At 35.6% G+C, this 23,393-nt stretch overlaps 2 protein-coding genes across 2 annotated transcripts; one reads left to right on the top strand and one right to left on the bottom strand.

Annotated features, from left to right (window-relative positions):
- The first annotated feature begins 1,808 nt into the window (after window positions 1–1,808).
- Window positions 1,809–6,462, top strand: LOC104250151 (dihydroceramide fatty acyl 2-hydroxylase FAH1). Its single transcript, XM_009806724.2, has 7 exons — window positions 1,809–1,985; window positions 3,946–4,011; window positions 4,538–4,630; window positions 4,756–4,952; window positions 5,071–5,176; window positions 5,575–5,721; window positions 6,093–6,462. The coding sequence occupies exons 2-7, from the start codon at window positions 3,961–3,963 to the stop codon at window positions 6,207–6,209; spliced, it is 711 nt and encodes a 236-aa protein (XP_009805026.1). The 5' UTR covers window positions 1,809–1,985; window positions 3,946–3,960; the 3' UTR covers window positions 6,210–6,462.
- A 5,049-nt stretch (window positions 6,463–11,511) lies between these two features.
- LOC104226041 (dihydroceramide fatty acyl 2-hydroxylase FAH1-like) lies at window positions 11,512–15,569 on the bottom strand. Its single transcript, XM_009777925.2, has 7 exons — window positions 15,425–15,569; window positions 14,834–14,893; window positions 14,029–14,121; window positions 13,095–13,291; window positions 12,914–13,019; window positions 12,627–12,773; window positions 11,512–12,094 (listed from the first exon to the last, which is right to left on the bottom strand). The coding sequence occupies exons 2-7, from the start codon at window positions 14,882–14,884 to the stop codon at window positions 11,978–11,980; spliced, it is 711 nt and encodes a 236-aa protein (XP_009776227.1). The 5' UTR covers window positions 14,885–14,893; window positions 15,425–15,569; the 3' UTR covers window positions 11,512–11,977.
- Window positions 15,570–23,393: the final 7,824 nt, after the last annotated feature.

Here is a 23,393-nt window from a genome sequence, read left to right as displayed (position 1 = left end):
AAGAGACTCTCTTAGATTGGTGGAGAGAACACCTAAGTTTACACATAGTTCCCTGAAAATAATAACCTTAGATTGACGGAGAAGAGAACATAATAAAGCCATGAATTTTCTTTATTTTAAGCATTCACGCGCCACTTAAAAAAGGAACACGAGTTCTATGCCAGATGTCACTCTAGGGGATACTTTTAACATTAACTTATTATAGTTCATGAATATTATGAGCAAAATATAGCTTTAGTATGAAACTAACAAGGGAAAAGGGTCAAATTTGTCCCTCTGCGATAAGAAAAGGATCAAATTTACTCTTTGTTATACTATCGATCTAAAAATACCCCTAACATTATACTAGTGTTCTATACCCCTTTATGTTAAAGCTGTCCAAAGTGGATATCCAATGACGCTAACATTTTGCTGAGATGGACACAATGTGGCATGCCACGTCATCACCCCAACCCATATGTAAATGCTCTATAATAATTAGTGAAAATATCTTGAAACACATGAAAAAGTGCAATTCAATGTCTTGATTTCACTTATATAAAGCTCTCTCTTTTGCTTAAGGTGTAGCCCGTTGGGAGCAGAGTTTTTTAGGACACTTATGCTGGTGTCCTTTATAGAAAAAATCAGTTAACACCTTATAACTTGCAATGCTGATGCAAGTTTCTGTGTGGAATGACCATAGTCTGCTAATGTAAACTAAGAAATATTTGCTTGTTGTTCAACCTTGGAGCTTTTGTTCTTTGTTTCTTTACATTCTTTTTTATTTTTTATTTTTGGTGTAGAAGGTGCATATGATTTATTTTTACTAACAATTAAATTTACTTCGATCATTTAAATGTTTTGTAATTTTGTAAATTTAGTGAAGGGCATAGTTGGCGTGCAAGAACAACCTTTTTAATATCGAGTTCCAGTTGATTAAAATTTTGAAACTCGCTGAATGAACAGATGGGATTACCTGACAGGAGGACATGAAAGAGAAATCACTGGGATAAGGAAGATGATTCAATCGTTTCCCGAATCACATGGATAATGGAAAAAAAAAACTAGAGTTGTTCCTATTATTAAGTTCCTTGCTGGAATTCTGTTATTCTATTTACTTTAAATTTGCTCTGGCGTTAGTTCTCCTAAAAGATTCATAGTTCAGGAATCACATTTGGTGCTTTTATGCTAAATATTTGTGGTGCAAAAAAAATATCTTCAAACTTGAGACATTAAAGTCTGATGCTAATTGAATCAAAATGCCCTGTTTCTTAAACCATATATGGAAGTTTTGAAGAAATAAAGATGAATTGAGGGGTAAAATGGGTTGGGGGTGATGAGGTGGTATGCCATGAGCTATCCACCTCACCATCAGTGTCACGTGAGATTGAGTATTCATTTTGGACATCTATAATGGAGGAGAGATATATTTGAGCTAATAGTATAATGTTAGGGGTATTTGTAGACCGATCGATAATATAATGAGGGGTAAAGTTAATCCTCTTCTTATAATAGAGGGGCATATTTGACCCTTTTCCGAACTAACAAACAAGTATAATAGTTTAGGCGAGGGTTTGAAATCCATTTTTTTTCACAATTGACAAAATTACAAATTGCTATTAAGGACCTCTCACTTTGAACAAAACTACAGTATGTCCCCGATGTTGACATGAATGAGTTGTATGCATGACTGCCAGACTGTCAATCTTACGAATCGAACGTCATTTGCTGAGATGCTCAACATCGCTGTAACACAATCTGCGGTTAGGATCTAACCATCCAAATCATCATCCCCAATACTAAAAGATATATAAAAAAAGTATATTCTTATTCCCAAAATTTCTTTTTGCACTCCTAAAATATCTCAAGTTATATAGGCAGCACCCAGGTTCTGTTTTGACTAGTAGTATTTGTGGTCTGTAGAGAGACTTTCTTGCTAAGGAATCCTCTCAACAGAGTCAATATCTGACCTGAAAAATTCTCAAGCTACACGAACATTGTTGCGGGTGTGTGTTTTATTTTCAATTTCTTTGTTTCCTCTTTGGATTACTCTTAGTTTTATTGAACTTTAGCTGTTTGTGAAGTAGATCTCCCATTTTAGCCGAATATCATACGTCTTGGGTTCAAGCCTATGAATGAAATAATCTTAATAACGAGCGTTCCGTCTTTAATGAGCCTTATACAACATAAGTCCGAATAGGTTCCAGAGAAATCTTTTTTTTTTTTTTAAAAAAGACAGTGTGGAATTTTGGGGTTTTATATCTTTTGCTTGTGAATTGAGTGCTGGTACATTGTGGATTTGATTGCCAATTCTGTAAATCACTGTGTTTTTTGTAATCAAACACATTTTCGTAATTTTTGTACTACTTTTGGAGCAAAGTTCGGATTTTGTTTTTTTTCTGATGAAGAGCAAAGTTCAGATTTTGTTGACAAAGTTGTTATAGATATTTGATTGGTTCTTTACCAGTTAACTTTTTCTTAATTTTTATTTTTTAATTACATAGGGGTAGAAGAAGGGCAATACTAGGTGGGGAATCGAACCCCCACCAATAAGGTGAAAGTTTAACCAACTAACCTACTAAGATCCCCCTTTTACCAGTTAACTAGAAGTGCTTATCCTTGTTTTTGTTTCTCAAAACTTTTTTGGTTTTCCTATTTTTCAAAATCATAATTTTTTTTGCTCTTCCCTAAGTTTCAACCGTCAAGGCAAAAGTTTTTCCTTTCTCTTTTTTAAAAATATGAGTGCTCCCTAATTTTTCATCTGCTAAGCTATAAAAAGTGCCATATATTTGAAACGCTTCATCTTTCTGGATAGTCATTTCATTTGCGGTTATCTTTTATGATTGAAAATGTTACAGTTTTGTTTTACATTTGCAAGTAATCTAGTATCTGATGAATCAATTGTGTATGTAGAATATTTATTTTGTTGGTTTGTATTGCTTTAGGTGAATTATTGATTCAAAATTTTCTATTCTTATCAGGTTTCACTTTTATATGTGGTCTGATAGAAGCTTTTGTTGATGATTTGTGCATTGAGTGCTTAAATAGTCTAGATTGCGGAGACATTTCTTTTTCAATATCTCCATGTTGGCTCTTTTTTACTTTTAAGCCTTAGGCAGTCTGTAATGTTTAACTTAAACAAGGTTAATAATTCAAACCAGGGTAATGACAATGGCAAACTGATTTAAGGCTTCTTTTTAAACTACACTTGACATTTGGTATAGTTGTTTTGTCAGGCCATATTATTTTTCTTCTTGAAGTATATCTATGCATGTCTTAAACATTGCTTTTGGATCAATAGGTGTTTAGATACAACTATGTCTGAGTTCTTACCTTAACATTATGCTTGAACTGAGGTGGGACTAACCATTTCAAAAAAAAAAAAAAAAAAGAGAGCAAAGAGACAAAGAAATTCTTACCTTAATATTTATCCCTCTCAAAATGGATCACTAAGCTAGGAATCGTGCTTGGACAGAGGCTCTGCTAAAGAACAATTGTATGTCTTCTCTAATTTCCACGAGTGTATTGTGGAACAGGTAGATCATGAGAATATTGTTTGCTTGATCACGGTAATTAAACTTGCATGAAATATGCCAAGATATTATTAGGGGTGAAGTCTACTAGCTAGCAAATCCTTCGAGCTAGTTAATGAATACATGTACCCAGTGACATGACTAGTTAATGAAAGACGTCAATTTCTAAGTTGAAGAGGAAGTATAAGTTTAACACAAAGCTAACCAGAAAGAAAATATACAACGTGGGATGGCTGATTTCTGTATTGCCTCCTTATTTGATGGTTTTTATTTCCCCTATATTGTCTCAATCAGAAAAAGTAACTTTAAATGGTTGCACTCAAATGGTGGAACTTTTCATCGTCTCCTTTTGCAGTACATCTTCTCTTGGATCCTTCCTAACATGATTACATTCTGTTTCCTTTTTTTTTTGTGTGTGTCTCCTCTCAACTAGCTTCAAAGTCCCACGATGGTTGCACAGGGCTTCACTGTGGATTTAAATAAAGCTCTCGTCTTCCAGGTGAAAACTGCAACACTTCGTATTTTTGTTTTAGAAGATCAGTTGAGTAAACCATAGTCAATGCTGCCATCAATTTATCTCATAGTTTCTTTCTCCTCATGCTTGTCTGCTACCAATGGTCTTAATCTTTTACATTTGTGTAATGAAAGATCATTTGTAATTGAGTTCATAAAGTAAATGCCTCGTCCCAGTTGTTAATTTGTTATCATATATCTATCTGTAAGCCTCAAAATCCTTATGTTTGTTTCTCTTTTTAAGACCTCAGAAATAAATATGACGGCAGAAATAAAAGAAAGATATACAAAGAAAAGGTGTCTCTTTCCTGACATTTTTAGATTAATAAACCTATTCTAGTGATTGTATTGTATCCAACTTCTGTTTGTTATGTCAACCCTAATTTTTTAGCCCCTATCATTATTCCCTAACTGGAAAACTAAGCAGAAATAACTCTTTTATCTAACTCACAGTCTCATACCAATAAGATATCTGCTTTTCATTTTTATTGACTTCTGGAATATGTTTTCAGGTTGGCCACCTTGGAGAAGCTTATCAAGAATGGGTTCATCAGCCTATTGTTAGCAAGGAAGGACCTCGATTTTTTGAAAGTGATTTTTGGGAGGTATTGCTTTATTTAATCCTTTTCGCCCATGAGACTCAACAGGGTCACTTTTTACTCCCCATGTATTGTTATAGCTATTGTTATTCAGTCTATAGTAGTATTGAAATGATTTATTTGTGAAACAGTTTCTGACTCGCACAGTTTGGTGGGCAATTCCAGTCATTTGGCTCCCAGTTGTATGCTATAGTATCTCAGTATCACTCTGGATGGGCCATACTGTTCCTGAGGTGGCATTAATGGTAGTTTTTGGAATTTTTGTGTGGACATTGATGGAATATACTCTTCATCGATTTCTTTTCCATATAAAGACGAAGAGCTATTGGTAAGTACTCTCTGTATCTCTTCTGTCTCCAGAGGGAGGGAGTTTTGCTCTTCTAGTGTCCTGCTAGTTCCGACTCTATCCTTTTAACGTATTACGTAATTGCAACTTCTTGTTACAGGGCAAACACGGCTCATTACCTTCTTCATGGTTGTCATCACAAGCATCCTATGGATGGTCTACGCCTTGTTTTTCCTCCTGCTGCCACAGCTATTCTTTGTGTACCGGTATGTTTGATTTTGAACAACTAGCTTATTTAATATTTACCTGACAACCTATGTGGATATAATTATATGTACACACACAAATTGGCAAAAGTCTCATGTTTTAAGAGGTTACCTTCTATCTAGTGAAAAGAGAAGATGGTATATACCAGTGTTATCAAAGGCTCATTTTAAACCGATGAGTACCTAAAAAAAATATAATTTGCACATATGTGTATTAGTTGTTAAGAAGAACATTATGAATGAAATTGTTACTCTTTTCTTGAATTATATATATTTTTTCCTTCATTGAACTTTTTCTTACTAAAGGCCACACTTAAATTGTGCTTTGCGCTTAAAGCCAAACTCCCTGGAGCTTTTCCGGAGCTTTTGATAGTTGATACGGTGCTTTGTCGTTGCAGTTCTGGAATTTAATCAAACTCATGTCAACTCCCTCTACTGCTCCTGCTTTATTTGGAGGAGGCTTATTGGGCTATGTCATGTATGATGTAACACACTACTACTTGCATCATGCACAACCAACAAGTGAAGTGCCAAAAAATCTCAAGGTAAGTGGCGATACATGATGCACCCCTCTAATGTTTTCAATCTCATTTGTAATTCTCTAATGAGCTTAGCCCATATATTGCTAGCTTTATATGAACTTATGATTTCATCTGGTTAAGTGTCTAGTTTTTGAGATGTCTGCTTGTATCATGAGGCATCAGTCTAGCAAAATGTTTGTGTCACTGATGGATTTAGATCTGTACTGGCTTCCTTTCCCGTGTTCAATAGTGGTGCCAATTGTGTGATAATGAGGGATTCAGCACTGATGTTTTTCATCTGAGTTTGTGGGAAATTTTTTGATACTTGTAAGGTATACAAAAAGGATTAAACGATCTTTAACCGTACAATCTTTTTCCCTGTTTTGTCTTGGCAGAAATATCATTTGAATCATCATTTTCGCATCCAGACCAAAGGTTTTGGTATCACTTCCTCTTTCTGGGACAAGGTGTTTGGGACGCTACCAAAATCGAAATCAGCCAAGAGCAAATGATTCCTTCCGGAGGAGAGAATCACATTTTTAATTAAGCATTATTAAGTAGAAAGGGTAAACATCTTTGTTTTCATCCTTACATTCTTTCATCTGCTGTTACTTGTCTTCTAATTGCAAAAAAATTGTCTTCATCAGTCCATCTAGGTTGTATTTAGGTTTTCCATTGGACTGCATGTTGGGTAAGTTGTCATCGTCTATTGGACTGGAAAATTATATCCGGTTAATATATGTAGCGAAGGTTCTATTTATTTCATTTCATTTTTGTGGAGAAACTAGCCCAGGTTTTACTCCTGTCCTGAAGTGACTTGCTTCACTTTATAAGGTTGAGTCAATTTTCTGTCTAAATTAAACGTTGATAGATTATCATTTTAGAAATATAGCAAACTGTGGATTTAGAATTAATTGATTATAATATCACGTGAGCTTGCAAGTATATCGAGGGCTGCAAATCAACACAGGTTTAGTTCTCGGGAATTGGTACCTCCCGTTCTACTGGTTTCCTTTTGGTGTTAGCTAAATTGATGTTACTTTAGTTCACAATAGTTAAATCATTCAATAGGTGTACAGGTAGTCACTTCTTTCCTTCTAGCGAGTCTTTTGTAGATCTGTCGTAGGTGTAGTGGCGGCAGTCTGGGATGATAGATTAAAGGCATGTCCTCAGGTGGGGCAGAGGGGGGGGCAAAGAGTGGGCTCGGGGTCAGGGGGTGGGTCGGGAGGCAGGGGAGGTAGAGTGGGCAAGGGAGCCTATAGGTTGAGAATCGGGTCATGGAACATAGGTTCGCTAACGAGTAAGTCTATAGAGTTGGTGAAGATCCTTCAGAAGAGGAAGATTAATATAGCGTGTGTCCAGGAGACTAGGTGGGTCGGATCGAGGGCGAGAAACGCGGATGGGTATAAGTTGTGGTACTCCGGAGTCGTGAGGGGTAAGAATAGAGTGGGTATCCTAGTAGATAGCCATCTTAGGGAGTCGGTGGTAGAGGTCAGGTGTGTGAATGATAGACTAATGACTATTAAATTGGTGGTGGGTGAGTGTACTTTAAACGTCGTTAGCGCGTACGCACCGCAAGTAGGTTGTGATGAGGAGATTAAAAGGCGTTTTTGGGAAGGGTTGGATGACATTGTTCGTAGTATTCTGCCTTCCGAGAGGTTATTCATAGGAGGGGATTTCAATGGTCATATTGGGTCGTCTGCAGGTGGTTATACTGAGGTGCATGACGGCTTTGGTTTCGGGGAACGGAACGGAGGGGCATCTCACTGCTGGATTTTGCCAAGGCATTCGATCTAGTGATTGCAAACTCGAGTTTTCCGAAGCGAGAGGAGCATTTGGTTACTTACCAAAGTTCGGTGGCGAAGACTCAAATTGACTATCTCCTCCTTAGGAGATGCGACAGAAGGTTGTGCGAGGATTGCAAAGTTATCCCAGGTGAGACCCTTGCAACGCAACATAGGCTCTTGGTGATGGACGTTAGTATTATGATAAGAAGGAAACAGAGGTCAGTACGAGGCCGCCCGAGGATTAGGTGGGGCGCCTTGACTAAGGTTAAAGCCCAGGAGTTGGAAGGAAGGTTGTCGGCAATGGGAGCTTGGAGAAGTAGTGGGGACGCAAACACTATGTGGTCGACGACGGCGGACTATATAAGGAAGGCGGCAAGAGAGGTGTTAGGGGTATCTTCAGGCCGCACTTGTGGCCACAAAGGAGACTGGTGGTGGAATGCAGTTGTACAAGGTAAAGTGGAAGCGAAGAAGGTGGCTTACCTGCGGTTAGTGGGGAGCACTGGAGAGGAGGAGAAGAGAGCGAACATTGCGAGATATAAGGTAGCTAGGAAGGAGGCAAAGATGGCAGTGACGGAGGCAAAGACGACAGCTTTTGCTCGTTTGTATGAGGAACTAGGGAACAAAGGCGGGGAGAAGAAGTTACTCCGACTCGCTAAGGTGAGAGAGAGGACGGCTCGGGATTTGGACCAAGTGAGGTGCATAAAAGGTGAGGACGACAAAGTTTTGTTGGGGGATGACCAGATAAAGAGGAGATGACAGACCTACTTTCATAAACTTCTAAATGAGGAAGGGGATCAGGATATTGTACTAGGTGAATTGAGGAACGCCGACAACCCCCATGAACTAAGTGATTGTCGGGACATTGAGGTCGATGAGGTCATGGAGGCAATGCGTAAGATGAGAAGGGGCAGAGCTACCGGACCAGATGAAATTCCGGTTGAGCTTTGGAGGTGTGTGGGTAGAGCAGGCTTGGAATGGCTTACTAAGTTGCTTAATGTTATATCCAAGACTAATAGGATGCCCGAAGAGTGGAGGTGGAGTACAATGGTCCCGTTGTATAAGAACAAAGGCGATATCCAGATCTGTAACAACTATAGGGGTATTAAATTACTAAGTCATACCATGAAAGTCTGGGAGAGAGTGGTAGAAATGAGAGTGCGAAGGACGGTGTCTATTTCAGACAACCAGTTCAGGTTCATGCCGGGGCGATCTACCACAGAAGCTATCCACCTTATTAGGAGGACGGTGGAACAATACAGGGATAAGAAGAAGGATCTCCACATGGTGTTTATCGATCTAGAGAAAGCGTACGACAGGGTTCCTAGGGAGGTCTTATGGAGATGCTTAGAGGCTAAAGGGGTCTCGGTTGCCTACATTAGGGCGATTAAGGACATGTATGATGGAGCTAAGACTCGGGTTAGGACAACAGGAGGCGATTCGGATTATTTTCCGGTTTTTATGGGATTGCATCAAGGGTCTGCGTTCAGCCCTTTCCTATTTGCCCTGGTGATGAATGCTATAACGCATCATATTCAGGGGGAGGTGTCATGGTGCATGCTATTTGCTGATGACATAGTCCTAATCGACGAGACACGACACGGCGTCAGCGAGAGGTTAGAGGTTTGGAGACAGACCCTTGAGTCCAAAGGTTTTAGGTTGAGCAGGACGAAAACGGAATACCTTGAGTGCAAATTTGGGGCAGAGCCGACGGAAGCGGGAGTGGAAGTGAGGCTTGATTCTCAAGTCATCCCTAAGAGGGGTAGTTTCAAGTACCTGGGGTCGTTTATTCAGGGGTCCGGGGAGATCGACGAGGATGTCACACACCGTATAGGGGTGGGGTGGATGAAATGGAGGTTAGCGACGGGAGTCCTGTGTGACAAGAAAGTGCCACTGTTACTGAAAGGTAAATTTTATAGGGCAGTGGTTAGGCCTGCTATGTTGTATGGGACCGAGTGTTGGCCGGTGAAGATCTCACACATCCAGAGGATGAAAGTTGCAGAGATGAGGATGTTGAGGTGGATGTGCGGGCATACAAGGAAGGATAAGATTAGAAATGAAGATATTCGAGAGAAGGTGGGTGTGGCCCCCATGGAGGACAAGATGCGGGAAGCAAGACTCAGATGGTTCGGGCACATTCAGAGGAGGAACACTGATGCACCGGTGAGAAGGTGTGAACGACTGGCGGTGGTGGGTACGAGGAGAGGTAGAGGGAGACCTAAGAAGTATTGGGGAGAGGTGATCAGGCAGGATATGGCGCGACTTAGGGTTACTGAGGACATGGCCCTAAACAGGGAATTGTGGAGATCGAGCATTAAGGTTGTAGGTTAGGGGAAATTGTGATGTCTTTTTTACAGCGCACTAGAGTGAGACTAGCCAGTTAGGAATTAGTCTTAGGATGCTATTGATCAACTACTGATGATGGGCTTTATCTTCTGTGTATTAATACCTTACATCTTTCTCGTATTTCCTATATCTCTTATATTGCTGTTACTTTGTTTTTTATGGTATTTATGTTATGTTATGGATTTTATGGTACTTTATGTTGTTTTATTATGAGTCTATTGATAGTACTAATATAGTGTCTCTTGTTGCCTCTTTGAGCCGAGGGTCTCCTGGAAACAGCCTCTCTGCCCCTCGGGGTAGAGGTAAGGTCTGCGTACATATTACCCTCCCCAGACCCCACTTGTGGGATTACACTGGGTTGTTGTTGTTGTTGTTGTTGTTGTTGATTATAATATCACGATAAAGAAAAGTATTACAGCCAAACGAAATGAGATGTTATGAAGGAAGAGTATGATCCCAGAGATTTTCTTGGCAACACGTTGGAAGACTTCTGGCAAAAGAATTGTTTAAGTTCTTTTCATTTTTGATGGTTTTTAAGGCCAAAACTTTGCGTGGACCAATATTTCAATTTTAATAATTAGATCATATAATTCTAGGATAAGATGTGTTGCTCTGATGGTAAGCAACCCCCACTTCCAACCGAAAGGTTGTGAGTTCGAGTCTCCCCAAGAGCAAGGTTGGAAGTTCTTGGAGGGAAGGATGCTGGGGGTCTATTTGGAAACAGTCTTTCTAACCTAGGGTAGGGGTAAGGATAATTTAAGACTGAACTACTTACCATTTAAAATAGGTTACGATTGAAAATAATACAAGTTGGATTTGTTTTATAATCCATAGTGATAGTGATAATTGTATAAACTACAAGAATAAGCAAAATAAGTGGCGTTATTGAGGTAAGGTCGTAGAGGTCTCATTTTCACAAGATTCATTAGGGAGAACATACTAATTGAACGATTTAACTTTTTACCTTGTCTGTAAACGGTATAAAGGAAATGGAGATATTCTTGTGAAAAAGGATAGAAAGATTCCAGTTTGTCTCAGAAAAAAACAATGAAAAGGATTGAAAGATTAAAATTTGCATATTGTTAGCTGCGATTATCCTGTGAGTTATGATAGAGTAGGAGTAAAGTCTTAAGGATGACAAAAAAATATTACTGTATTTTTTTCTAGCTGCCTAAGCTTGGTTGGTAGAATTATTCCGTACTTGTGCTAGTTGGAGGTTATTGGTCCGCAATAGATTAGTCAAGATATGCATAGGTTGGTCCGAACATGATTATTGTTAAAAAAAAAAAAGAAGATTCAAGGGTAAAAATGTCAAAGAATCTCTCCAGGCAATTAAGCAGTTGTGCATGCATCTCAGTGCCATAAATTTGAAAGAGTAATCAGTGGATACTCGCGAAATGAAAAGCAAAAATATCAAATTCATATATTACACATTAGAGGAACTAATAAAGTGAATTCCGAAAAGAATACAAATCACACACGCGAAAAAGAAAAGAGAGTAATTATGTGCCATAGATGAAAAGTTTACGTCTGTGCACCCACAGCACAGACAGAAACAGCTCATTTCTTCTTTTTACTGTGTGAAAAACTTTTACTAAAAGAGTTTTCACTAATAAAAGCATACTATTATTCGATATGTGTCATTTTATTTGACGCAATGATGAAACATATCAAATATACTGTATGACCAACCAATTTTGCATAAATAATATTGAAGGTTATTGTCAAAATCTAATACAATAAGAAATAGACTACATATTGTCCAAGTATTTCTTTCTCACAGTACACTTCAAGAAACACTACTTTACAATGTGAACCACATTTAGTGTCACCCTAATTTAATTTCATCGCGAGAAAGAGTTCCTAAAAAACTTAAAAACCAAAAGTAAGGGAAATTATAGATTGGAATGAACAAAAGCAGAAAAATAGGCTACAAATTTGACCCCCCACAAAAAAAGAGAAATAGAAAACAAAACAAATACTACTATACTTGTTAGGTTAGTTACATTAAGAGCAATTTTTCATATTTATAGTTTTCTCCGACAGTATGAAATTGAACACTGCCATTATTATTTTTCCCTTTTTCAGCTAGACTCAAAGAACAAAAGTTTGTAGCAGCTCATGAGAAACTTCTCCAGCTTAAGTTTAATTCATCCAATTTTCTTGCTAGATTTTGGAGGTAGTGTACCAAAGATCTTGTCCCAAAAGTCTGAAGTGATTCCAAATCCCTTATCTTGAACTTTGAAGTGGTGGTCCATATGATATCTCTATAATACATCACACCAAGGAAATAAAAGGAAAAAATAATAACACATTAATAAAAGTTAAAAAATAAATTACAATTACAAGACAAGCACCTCCATGAGTAATTCAACAACAACAACGACCCAGTGAAATCTCATTAGTGGGATCTGGGAGGGTAGTGTGTATGCAAACCTTACCCCTACCCCAAGAGGATAGAGAGGCTGTTTCCGAAAGACACTCGACTCAAAAAGACGAAAAGAGGCAATATATTTGAGATGGGAGACAACCACGAGTAATTCACATTTAATTTATGTTTCTTTTTTGTTTAGGCATTTGATATCCGAAGTTTACTGATCTGTCTAATCCACTAAGGGAGAGAAAGGGCTCCTACAAAAAGTTCTATCATGTTTATGTAACTAAATAAAATAAAATCGCATAAGGTAAGACAAGTGATAGGATAAGTAACATGATAATTATCCTATGTTACTTTATCATGTATATATACTAGATGTGAGCATTCATAATACAATGTAAATTCTTAGATAAAAAATGTACCTTGAGAGAATGGGAAACTCCTTTCAATGGCTTGCCATGGTGTAAGTAGTAATGGGTGCAGTCATACATGATATAACCCAACAAACCTCCTCCTAGAAAGGCAGGGGCATAGTTGAAAGGTACTGACAGCTTTACTAGACTCCACAGCTGCAGTAAATGAATCAGAATATAAGAACAACTTCACTGTGAGAAAAAAAAAAGGTAAAACAATGCTTCAATCGAGAATTAAGTTCTATTTGTAACGTATAAATAACCTCTCGCAGAAATGTACAATAAGACAAACTTACAGGGAGAAGAAGAATAGCAGTAGCAGCAGGGGGAAAGACAAGCCTTAGTGCATCCATTGGGTGCTTATGGTGACAACCATGAATAAGATAGTGAAGTGTGTTTCCCCTGGCAATATAATTAATTTAAGCTTGGAAATATAAGAAATAGGAAAGAATAAGGCATATAAAGGTAGGTACGTACCAATATCCAGATGGTTTCATGTGAAAAAGAAAACGATGTAAAGAGTACTCCAGCAATGTCCAAGTAAAGATGCCAGCAACAAGAGTTGCAGCTAAGTGAGGAGAAGGAAGCCCTCTGTTTGCAGATATTGAAACCAACCACCCTACCACTGGTACCCACACTGAAGGAATTGCCCACCATGGGGTCCGAGTCAATAACTGTTTCACATCAAAAACTCTTGTAACACCATGGGTTATATATTAGTATTGATTTAATAGTATACAAATTCTTCTACACTATTCTAGGTGCCCATGTGACTCGTCATTGGATGGATGAAAGAGGTGACATCAAATTGCTCTTGTTAAACCAGCTATTAGTCAATAATTATGTTAGTTGTATATATTTTGTATGTCGTTTCTACCCCGACATACAAAATATATAAAATCTGTTTAGTCTTCTTTTTCGAGTTTCAATCTGAAATTTCAATCAAAATCACCGCGAATCTTCACCAAATTCTCTCAAAATTAAGATATAAACTCCAAAGGGTATTCCCAATCATTTGCAACAACACCCAATCCAACCAAATAATAATTTTACAAAATTTGATTTTCGTTTTCAATGGTTGTCAATAAAGATTCGCTCATAGAAGAAAACCTTAATGTTGAGGGGCAGAGAATATGAGCCTAGACTTTGTATGCAGCAAGCTTCAGGTTGTAACTACTGGGCCACATAACTTAAGCTTCTAGGTTAGATGATAAAGAAGAGGGAGAGAAAACCGGGAAGATTAGATTTTAACTTAAGCTTCTAGGTTAGATGATAAAGAAGAGGGAGAGAAAACCGGGAAGATTAGATTTTAAGACATTATTTTGTATATAATTGGTAAATCTTCAATATTAATGTAAATAAGTTTTTAAAGTAGTACAGATATGTAAAAATATCTAACTTTAAAAATTACCTCTAAAAGTCCATTTGCAAAAAATCTAGGGCTTTCTTTGGTGATAATTGGCTGATGAGCCCACTCCTCGTATGCATCTCCAAGATGACCGACCTATTAAAAGGTTCATGCTTTATTAGAAAAGCTAGAAAATGTAAAGTAGATGAAATAAAAAGATATGATCCTTTATATTGTTTGGTTCAAAAGGAGAAACGGGAAAGAAAGGAAAAGTTGCTTTTTTTTAGATCGTATAAAAAATCGACTTTCTTCTAAACTATAGTCGGACATCGGACTATAACAATATTCCTATATTACAACATTTCACTATAAAAGCCAAGCTTTTCCGGAACCAAATTTCATGTTATGTTATAATATATGTTCTCTATAACAACACTTCGCTATAACATTCAAAAATATTTAGAACAAACGATGCTGTTATAGAGAGATTTGACTGTAATTCAAATTGTCAACTGAGCATAAGATGAAACTAAGTTTTTCTATGTTTTTTTGGGTAATAGCCTTTGCTTTATTCTCTTGCTATTCTTCTATCCAACCAAGCAAATATTTTGTTTTCTTTTTCAAAAATGCGCTTTTTACGTTTATTTCTTTTGTTGAAAGGTTTATTTAAATTATTTCATTAAAAATTAAAAGAGCTTTGTTTTCATCAAATAATACAAGACTATAAAGCAAATCACATGAATTCCATTGGACAGTGATAAAATAGTTTTGTATACATATAACAAGAATTAGGAAGAAAACATGTAAGTTTCTCTTGAAGATGATGCAAATTCTTGTATGAAATTATAAAGACGTAAAGAGATCTAACCTGGAAAACGAGTGGCTTATTCAAATCCACTGTGAATCCCTGTGCCACCATCTTGGCACCCTTTTATATTACATGAGTAGGAACAAATTAATCATGATGTATTTAAAATTATAGTACTCATTTTCATATATTAAACTTAATTGAATATTCCATCTCTCTAACGATGACTCTCCTTTGTTGTTAACTTAGAATTTACCAACGTTATCTTTATGTACGGATCTTCTTAGTATAAAAAAATGAATCTAAACAAATACACAAAACTAGATTACGTTCCAGATCGTTGAGAACACTACGAACCAATTAAAACTTTGGATGTCAAAGATATGGCAGCAATTAGAAGATGATAAGTCATGTCCCATGCAAAGGAAAAATGATCTTGTTTCTAGACCCCTTCATTGATTTATTTTTATTTATAAATCTAAGTTTTGGTAGATAGAGTTATCTGAAAATACATGTTGCAGACGGTAAAGAAAAATGAACGTTGTTTTGACATGACAAAAATTGATTGCTTGAACATTATTAATTTGCAATCGAAATCCTTAAAGAGAATACATCCGATCCTAGAAAAGAAGAAGAGTAATAGAAGACAACCTAAGGACACTGCTGTTTGATCACTGAAGCAGATCGAGAACCAGATAATAAATTTCTTCTTTAACGTGAGGGAAGAAATGAAAAAACCAAGATGAAAACAATGGAAAAGGGTAAAAATTAGTAGATATATCAAGTCTCCGACTTAATCGTCAGAGAAAACGATGGAATTTACTTAATAATAAATAAGAAAACAATGGGAAATTAGAATTGTTGCGATTGAATGGTTAGAGGTTGCGAATATTTAGGACAGCCCTACGCAAGGAAGCAATTTAGCAGAACCTCAAAATAAATACATATTTAATATTGAACACTAAAATTATAGGTAAAAAGAGAAGAATTTTTTGTATTAATTATACTAGTGTTAGAACCTACGCGATGCTCGATTAATTTGATTTGGTTTACTCATGCCCTCTTCCCAGATTTCTACTTATCCGGTTTTTTGAAATTATAAAGGTAATAATTCTGCAACTATTGATTTTAAGTAATTTATGTATTACATTAATAGTTAGTGGGAAGAGATTTAAATTGTATAGACAGGTGAAGCATTCGTAACGGTTAAGACTTGAGAGTTTGAAATTAGATCGATTATACAGTTGTTCAAAAGCCTTCAGACTCTCATCTTGATTTCTCATAACTGAAAAAAGAAAAAGAAATTAACTGTAATTATGCATCTCTTATCCGTTCAAGAAACACATCATGTTTAATGGTCCAAGCTAGGGCGACAAATGAGTTGTTTGATCTGTATTTGGGCTGATCAAGATGGACGGACTCATTAAATGAGTCACTGTTCAACTATGCTTAAAGTTCATCTGAATTAAAATCGGGGTCAAAATGAGCTAAACAATAAATTGTAATCGAACATGCCTAAATTGCCCAAATCTTTACAATATTCTCAACTTTTAAACAAAAATAAAAAAAAATTACAAATAGGATAAGAGAACAATAGAATAAAATTTAAATAAAAAAATATTTTAGTAGTAATAAAATATATATCTTTTATTATATTACAAATAGGAAAGTACCAGACAAATATATTAAATAAAGTAATATGCTAATAAAAATTTCTATTATCAATACAATAATACTAAATATTGGATAATATAGTCAAGAAAAATACAGAACAAAAAATTTATTCGATGCGTATAGAAGTCCCTTTAATTTAATAGAGATTTTAATTAAAATTAAGATAATAGTATTGATAACAATAGAATAAAATTTAAAATAAAAAATATTTTAAGAGTAATAATATATATCTTCTATTATTTCACAAAAATAAAGTAAGCAAATAAAAATATTAAACCAAATAATATGCTCATAAAAATTTCAATTAATAATACAATAATACTAAATATTGGATAATATAATAATATAATAAAAAAATACAGAACAAAAAAGGTATTCAATGCCTATATAATTCCCTTTAGTTTAATAGAGATTCCGTTCATTAAAATTTAGACATTATTATTGAGAATAATAGAATAAAATCTAAATAAAATATTATTTCCTATTATATTACAAAAAGGAAAGTGAGCAGACAAAAATATTATACAAAGTAATATGCTAATAAAAATATCTATTAATAATGTAATAATACTAAATATTGGACAATATAATAAAGAAAAATACAGGACAAAAAAGTTATTCGATGCCTATATAAGTCCCTTTAATTTAATAGAGATTTTATTCTTTAAAATTTAAATATTATTATTGAGAACAATAGAATAAAATTTAAAATAATTTTTTTTCAAGACTAATAAAATGTATATCTTCTCTTATATTACAAAAAAAAAGCGAGCATACAAAATATCAAACAAAGTAATATGCTAATAAAAATTTCTATTAACAATGTAATAATACTAAACATTGGATAATATAATAAAGAAAAATTACAGAACAAAAAAGTTATTCGATGCCTATATAAATCCCTTTAATTTAATAAAGATTTTATTATTGGGTATATCTATTAAAAAATAAGATGATGATTAAAATTTATAAAAGTGAATCTAATATGTTAAACAAGCCTAATCACAATTTACTTTACTTAATATTTTTTCATATTGACTGCGCATTGCGCAAGTACACTACTAATCATCTTTAATGGTCTACGCTGGGGGTGACAAATGAGTTGTTTGAGTTGTATTTGGGCTGATCAAGATGGACTGACTCATTAAAAGGGTCATTGCTCATCTCTTCCAAAGTTCACCTGGGATAAGATAGACCGGGTTAAGATGAGCTAAACAATAAATTGTAACTCAACTCGCCTAAATTGACCCACAATATTCTCAACTTTTAAACAAACATACAAAAAATTATCTTATCTTTTGGAATAAATGTCAATTTATGCCAAATGACTTCTTTTCTCAATTTGGATTTAGAATTTTATTTTATAGTTCTTCGTTACTAGTAAAGATCGAATAATTAAAAAAATAGTAAAATTAGAATTTTCCACCTACCCCAACCCACCTCCCATACCCCCGAAATCCCACCCCACCCCTAAATAAAAATATCATTTAGAGTACTTTCTTTTAGTGTTGTAGATAATGTCTTCAGCCTAATAATTTCAACAAAATGAATATTCTTTTTATGATCTAGAAAAAATGTAATTTTTTATTTCAATAAAATAAGTACTTTCTTTTCATGATGTAGAAAAATATTTTCTTTTTCACAAAATGAGTACTTTCTTTTTAAGTTGTAGAAAAAGTATTTTATTTTGTGTAAAAATATGCAGGCTTAACATAAAGCGGACAATATCATGGCGGAGTGTGGCGTGGGCCCCAACACCTTTGCCCGTCTACAGGGTTTACGACCTTTACCCATAACTTTGAAGACGCATACACAACCTTTGAGCTTCGGTGACTGTAAATATTCAAGATCGGTGACACAATTAATCTCCATATTAGCCCATGAATGGTGATGGGTCATGTGAAATTTAGTTCAATGGGGAGATTATTAGATGTGTGTGAAAAAATCCCATATGAAAAGTAAAAAAAAAAAAAGTTACTTATAAGGAGTTAGATACTTTTAATCGTGTGAGACCTTTAAAATCGTATGATTTTGACCCAGAATGAATAATATCATATCATGTTAATGTTATCTTTGAGTCATTTTAGTCCAACATAACCTGAGAACCATATTTCTCTACGATTAAAGGTTTGTAGTCCCTCCGTTAATTTTGTTGTGAAATCTATAAGGAATATTTCTCTCATTTTTTCCTCGCTTTAATTGACTTAACTAAGAGCCTGCTTGGCCAAGCTGCCAAAAATTACTTATTTTGAAAAGTACTTTTGTTCAAAAGTGCTTTTCGAAAAAGTATTTTTAAATATAAGCAGTTTGTGTTGGCCAATTTGTTTGAGAAATACTTTTTGCAATATTTGATAAGCAAATTGTATTTGGCCAATGTTTCTGAAAAGTACTTTTGAGTGTCAAATTCCGATAAGGACATTCAAGATTTACTTTACATTAGCATTATTTTAAAAAGAATATTTTAAATATTTATTTATGTAATTAAATAAAATATAAAGTATTATATATTAAAGATTTAATCAATATAAAATATAAGTATATAAAAGCAATAATATTGATAGGAACATATGTGCTGGCAAGTTACATGAATGAAAAACACTATCAATTCTTCAGAAAACAACAAACTAAGTAGTATTGTATTATATCAACTATATTATATGCATGTACACCAAAAAGAAAATATTAATAAAAATACAAATTGGAGACCATATTTATTAGTATACTACAAAGAAAAAAAAATCATACATTATGAAAAAGCGCTTGAATTTGGTGATTAGCCTTGTTATTTCAAAGAGTAATAGGAGACGAATAAAAGAAGAAATGACGAAAGAGAAAAGAAGAGATTTATTTATAGTACTATAAGAATAAGATAAAAGAATAAAATACGGTAAAAATAAAAAAGAGAAAGATAAAAAAAGTAAAAGTTAAATTAATAAGGAATAATATAGGAAATACAAATTTATGTTAAGGATATTTTTATTGTAAAAAATAATTTTTTGCTTCTACTTCTTGGAAGAAGCTAGAATTTGTAGCATCTTCCCTAAAGCAGAAAAACTGTTTCTGCTGCTGTTCAAAAGTACTTTTCTGTTTCTTCCAAGCACCTCATATTTTTAAATAAGTACTTTTTTCGGTAAAAAGTACTTTTGACCTCTCGTAAACTAGGCCAAATATTCTCTAAATATGTTAAAGAAAAAAAGGTTAGAGTATACCTGTTTAATGGGTCGGGTTGACCCGGTTCCAGATCGGCCCAGATCGGCCCAGATCGGTATTAAACCGGATCGGTGGTAGGGGGCCGGACAGGGCTGGTGATCGGTTTTCAATGTCTTTGCCTTATGTTTCTTATGTTTTGATGATCTAACACTTACTGTTTAGAACCAGATATGAACCTGACTTACTTGGTACACATTTCAAATGAATGAAGTTCAGCCTGAACTCCAGCTAATGAACTGCTACAAAGAGGAACACGACAGGGACCTGATCCCTTGGTGTTCTCTAACAGAAGTACAAGTCAATTATAAAGCTGGAAAACAACTGCAGAAAGTGACTACCTGCAACTGTACACGCGATAGTGCAACAGACAGTACAACAGTCACTTCCTATTGGGAAAAGGCGTGTACCAAGAATTGATATCATCCTTGTGATGTCTTTGATAGTATAACAATATGGTGCAAGGCACAAGATATTCACTTGAGCATTTAGTGATATTCTCTCAAACATTAAAGTGTTGATCCAGCATTGAAGTCACTAGTGTGTCAAGAACAAGAAGACAACTCCATTAAAGGATCAATTTCATAATGAGTCTATGTGTATCCGTAATTGAGTTGTAATCTTGTTATTTGTTCTTTATTGTAACTCTTATATTGCTTTCTTAGAAGTTGTGTTTAGGAAACCCAAAATCACAAACCTTCTAAGTTTGTGTTGTGACTAGAGTTAGTTATAAGTTAAAATCTTTGTAACTAGTGAGTGACAAAGTGGCTTGTGGTAAGTGTATCACGAGTTAGTTGAGTTGAAGTCATTATGATAGGGTCATTACAAAGTGGCTTGTAATAGTGTGATTACAAGTTAATGAAGTTGAAAGCCTACAAGTGTAGGTCGTGGTTTTTGTCCCCTTGAGTGGAATTTTTTCACGTAAAAATCCCGTGTATCTTTTACTTACTGCTTCATTAGTATTCTTAGTGGAAACTCATAGAGGATCAGGTACTCTATAGTTCGGTGGAATCATATAGACTAACAATTGGTATCAGAGCAGGTTCTTTCTAAAATGTTAACACCTAGAAAGGATATCAATGGCTGCTCCACCCAACTTTGAGGAAGGACAATCAACCTACAAACCTCCTAGATTCAATTGTCAGTACTATGGCTGGTAAAAGACTTGTATGCATGATTTTATAATGTCTGAAGACTCAGAACTATGGAACATCATCTGTGATGGTCCACATGTTCCTATGAAGAAGTTTGGAGAAACTGAACCAATGGTGCCGAAAGACATAAAAGAGTACAGTGATATTGACAAAAAAGCCGTAGAAAAGAACTATCGTTCCAAGAAAATCTTGGTTGTGGTATAGGACCTGATGAGTACAACAGAGTCTCAGCTTATGATTCTGCCAAAGAAATATGGGAAGCATTGCAAACCGCACACGAAGGAACTACTCAGGTTAAATAGTCCAAGATTGACATGCTCACCATTGAATATGAGCTCTTCAGGATGAAGGATGATGAGTCTATACAAGATATGCACACTAGATTCACATCCATCATAAATGAGCTTCATTCACTTGGAGATATTATTACCAAAAACAAGCTTGTAAGGAAAATTCTCAGTGTTCTACCTGGCTCTTGGGAGAGCAAGGTGAATGTCATCACTGAAGCTAAAGATCTACAAACTCTAACCATGGATGAGCTGATTGGTAATCTGAAGACATACGAGATGAAAAGAAAGAAAGACAGTGAAAGGAGAGAGCCAAAGAAGGAAAAGAACTTGGTGCTCAATGCTGAAAACAGTGACTCAAGCGAAGAAGATAATGATATGGCCTATCTTACTAAAAGGTTTCAAAAGATGGTTCGAAGAAATGGTGGTATACCAAATAGGGACAGTTCAAGTAAGACAAGGAATAATGATCTCTGTCACAAGTGCGGAAAGCCAGGGCATTTCACCAAAGACTGTCCACTTCTGAAACAGGAGCAATACAAACAAAACCATGACAAAGCAGCAAAAAGGAACCAGATTCCAGACAAATGATTCAGTCAAAAAAGTACAGCTGACAATATTGTGAAGCAAGCTCTTGCTGCTTGGGGAGACTCATCCAATGAATTAGAAAGGGAACCAGATGCAAAAAATAGCTCCATGATGGCAGTGGAAACTGAAGCAACGAAATATGACTCACTGTTTGCGCTGATGGCTAAGTCTGACGATAATGAAGAGGATGAAAATGATGAGGTAACTTTCAGGGATGTTCAGAGAATTCTGAAATCCTACTCTTATAAGAAGTTAAGGTCACTAGCAAATGTTCTAATTGATGCATATTATATCCTTATTAATGATAAGGAGATCTTGACCATAAAGCTAGGAGATGCTGAACAATCTAGAGATGATCTGGTGGTCGGTGTAGTGGATCTAAATGAGACCATAGCTAATCCTGAAAAAGAAAAGGAAGTTTTGAATGAAAAAATAAATAGTGTAGAAAATGAGAGAGATGACTTGATGGTAGTGGTTGTTGATTTGAAGGAAACCATAGAAGGCTTTAACAATGAAAATCACACTCTAGAAGAGAAAATTGCAGCTACTAAGTAAGAGAGGGATGACTTTTTATTGATAATAACTAACCTAGAGGAAACTATTGAGAGACTCAAATCAGATCTTAGGTCTGTAAGTATTGAGAAAGGGAAAGAAGTAGCCCGTAAGTCACACATCAAGCTTGAAAGAGAATTGAATGATGTTAAAACAAGTCTATGTGGTGAACTTGAGAAAAATAGGCAGCTTCAAGCTGAACTAACGAAAGTAAAAATTGATCTTGAGAAATCTCTCAAGTGGACCTGGTCCTCAGATGCTGTCACTGCCATGTACTTCAACAATAGTGGAAACAAGCAGGGAATCGGGTTTCAAAAGGAGAAAACTCCTTACAACCCTCACAGCAAGTATGTCACAGTTTCTGATAACTGGCTTTGTACCCACTGTTGGAACAATGGACACTTCAAAGAAAATTGCCAGGCCAAGGTCCAATATGTTCAGAAAAAAAAATCTTTTACTGAAAAAGTGACTACTAAACAGGGACCAGGTACCACTCGCAAGAAAAGAATATTGCATGCATGGACTAGAAAAGCTCTTATCCATCCCTTTTCTCATAACAAGGGACCCAAACTAGTTTGGGTTTCTAAATCTAACCCATAATTTATATGTGCAGGGAACAGTGAGAGGAAGCGGACTGCAATGGTTCATCAACAGTGGATGCTAAAAGCACATGATTGGAAATACCATGGATTGTCTCTCACTGAAAGCCCTGCAGGAAAGAGAATGTATTGCTACAAAGTCTGATCTGGTTTTAATGGAGGATCTTGATGAATTGTCCCGATCAATCTGCCAGCAATCATGATAGATCATATACAAAAGGTGGGAAACTTTAAAGGTGGGAATCATGGGCTTCCATATGGCTTTTTCCTCACTCAAGTGTTTAAGTTTTACAAGGTTCCTTTACCTAATCCCAAAGTGCGCACACGCAAGCAAACCTTCTCTAAAACCACTCTGGAAGAATGCGAGTGCGTAGAAAAGTTTGGTGGAAGCATCTCGACCATTTCTCAGCTGATCAATGCTCAAAATGCTGCTTTTGAAGAGATGAGAAGGTTGAGGGCTCAGAATGCCATACTAGAAACTCAGCTCACTCAAGCTATTAAAGGACCCGGTTCCGTTAATTCCACTAATAAAGAAGTTGCCCACTTGACAAAGGAAAAT

Source organism: Nicotiana sylvestris, chromosome 2 (genome assembly GCF_000393655.2).
Source record: "Nicotiana sylvestris chromosome 2, ASM39365v2, whole genome shotgun sequence".
Taxonomy (NCBI): domain Eukaryota; kingdom Viridiplantae; phylum Streptophyta; class Magnoliopsida; order Solanales; family Solanaceae; genus Nicotiana; species Nicotiana sylvestris.
Note: the sequence above shows the minus strand (reverse complement) of the source record. Positions and strands in the feature narration are given on the sequence as shown.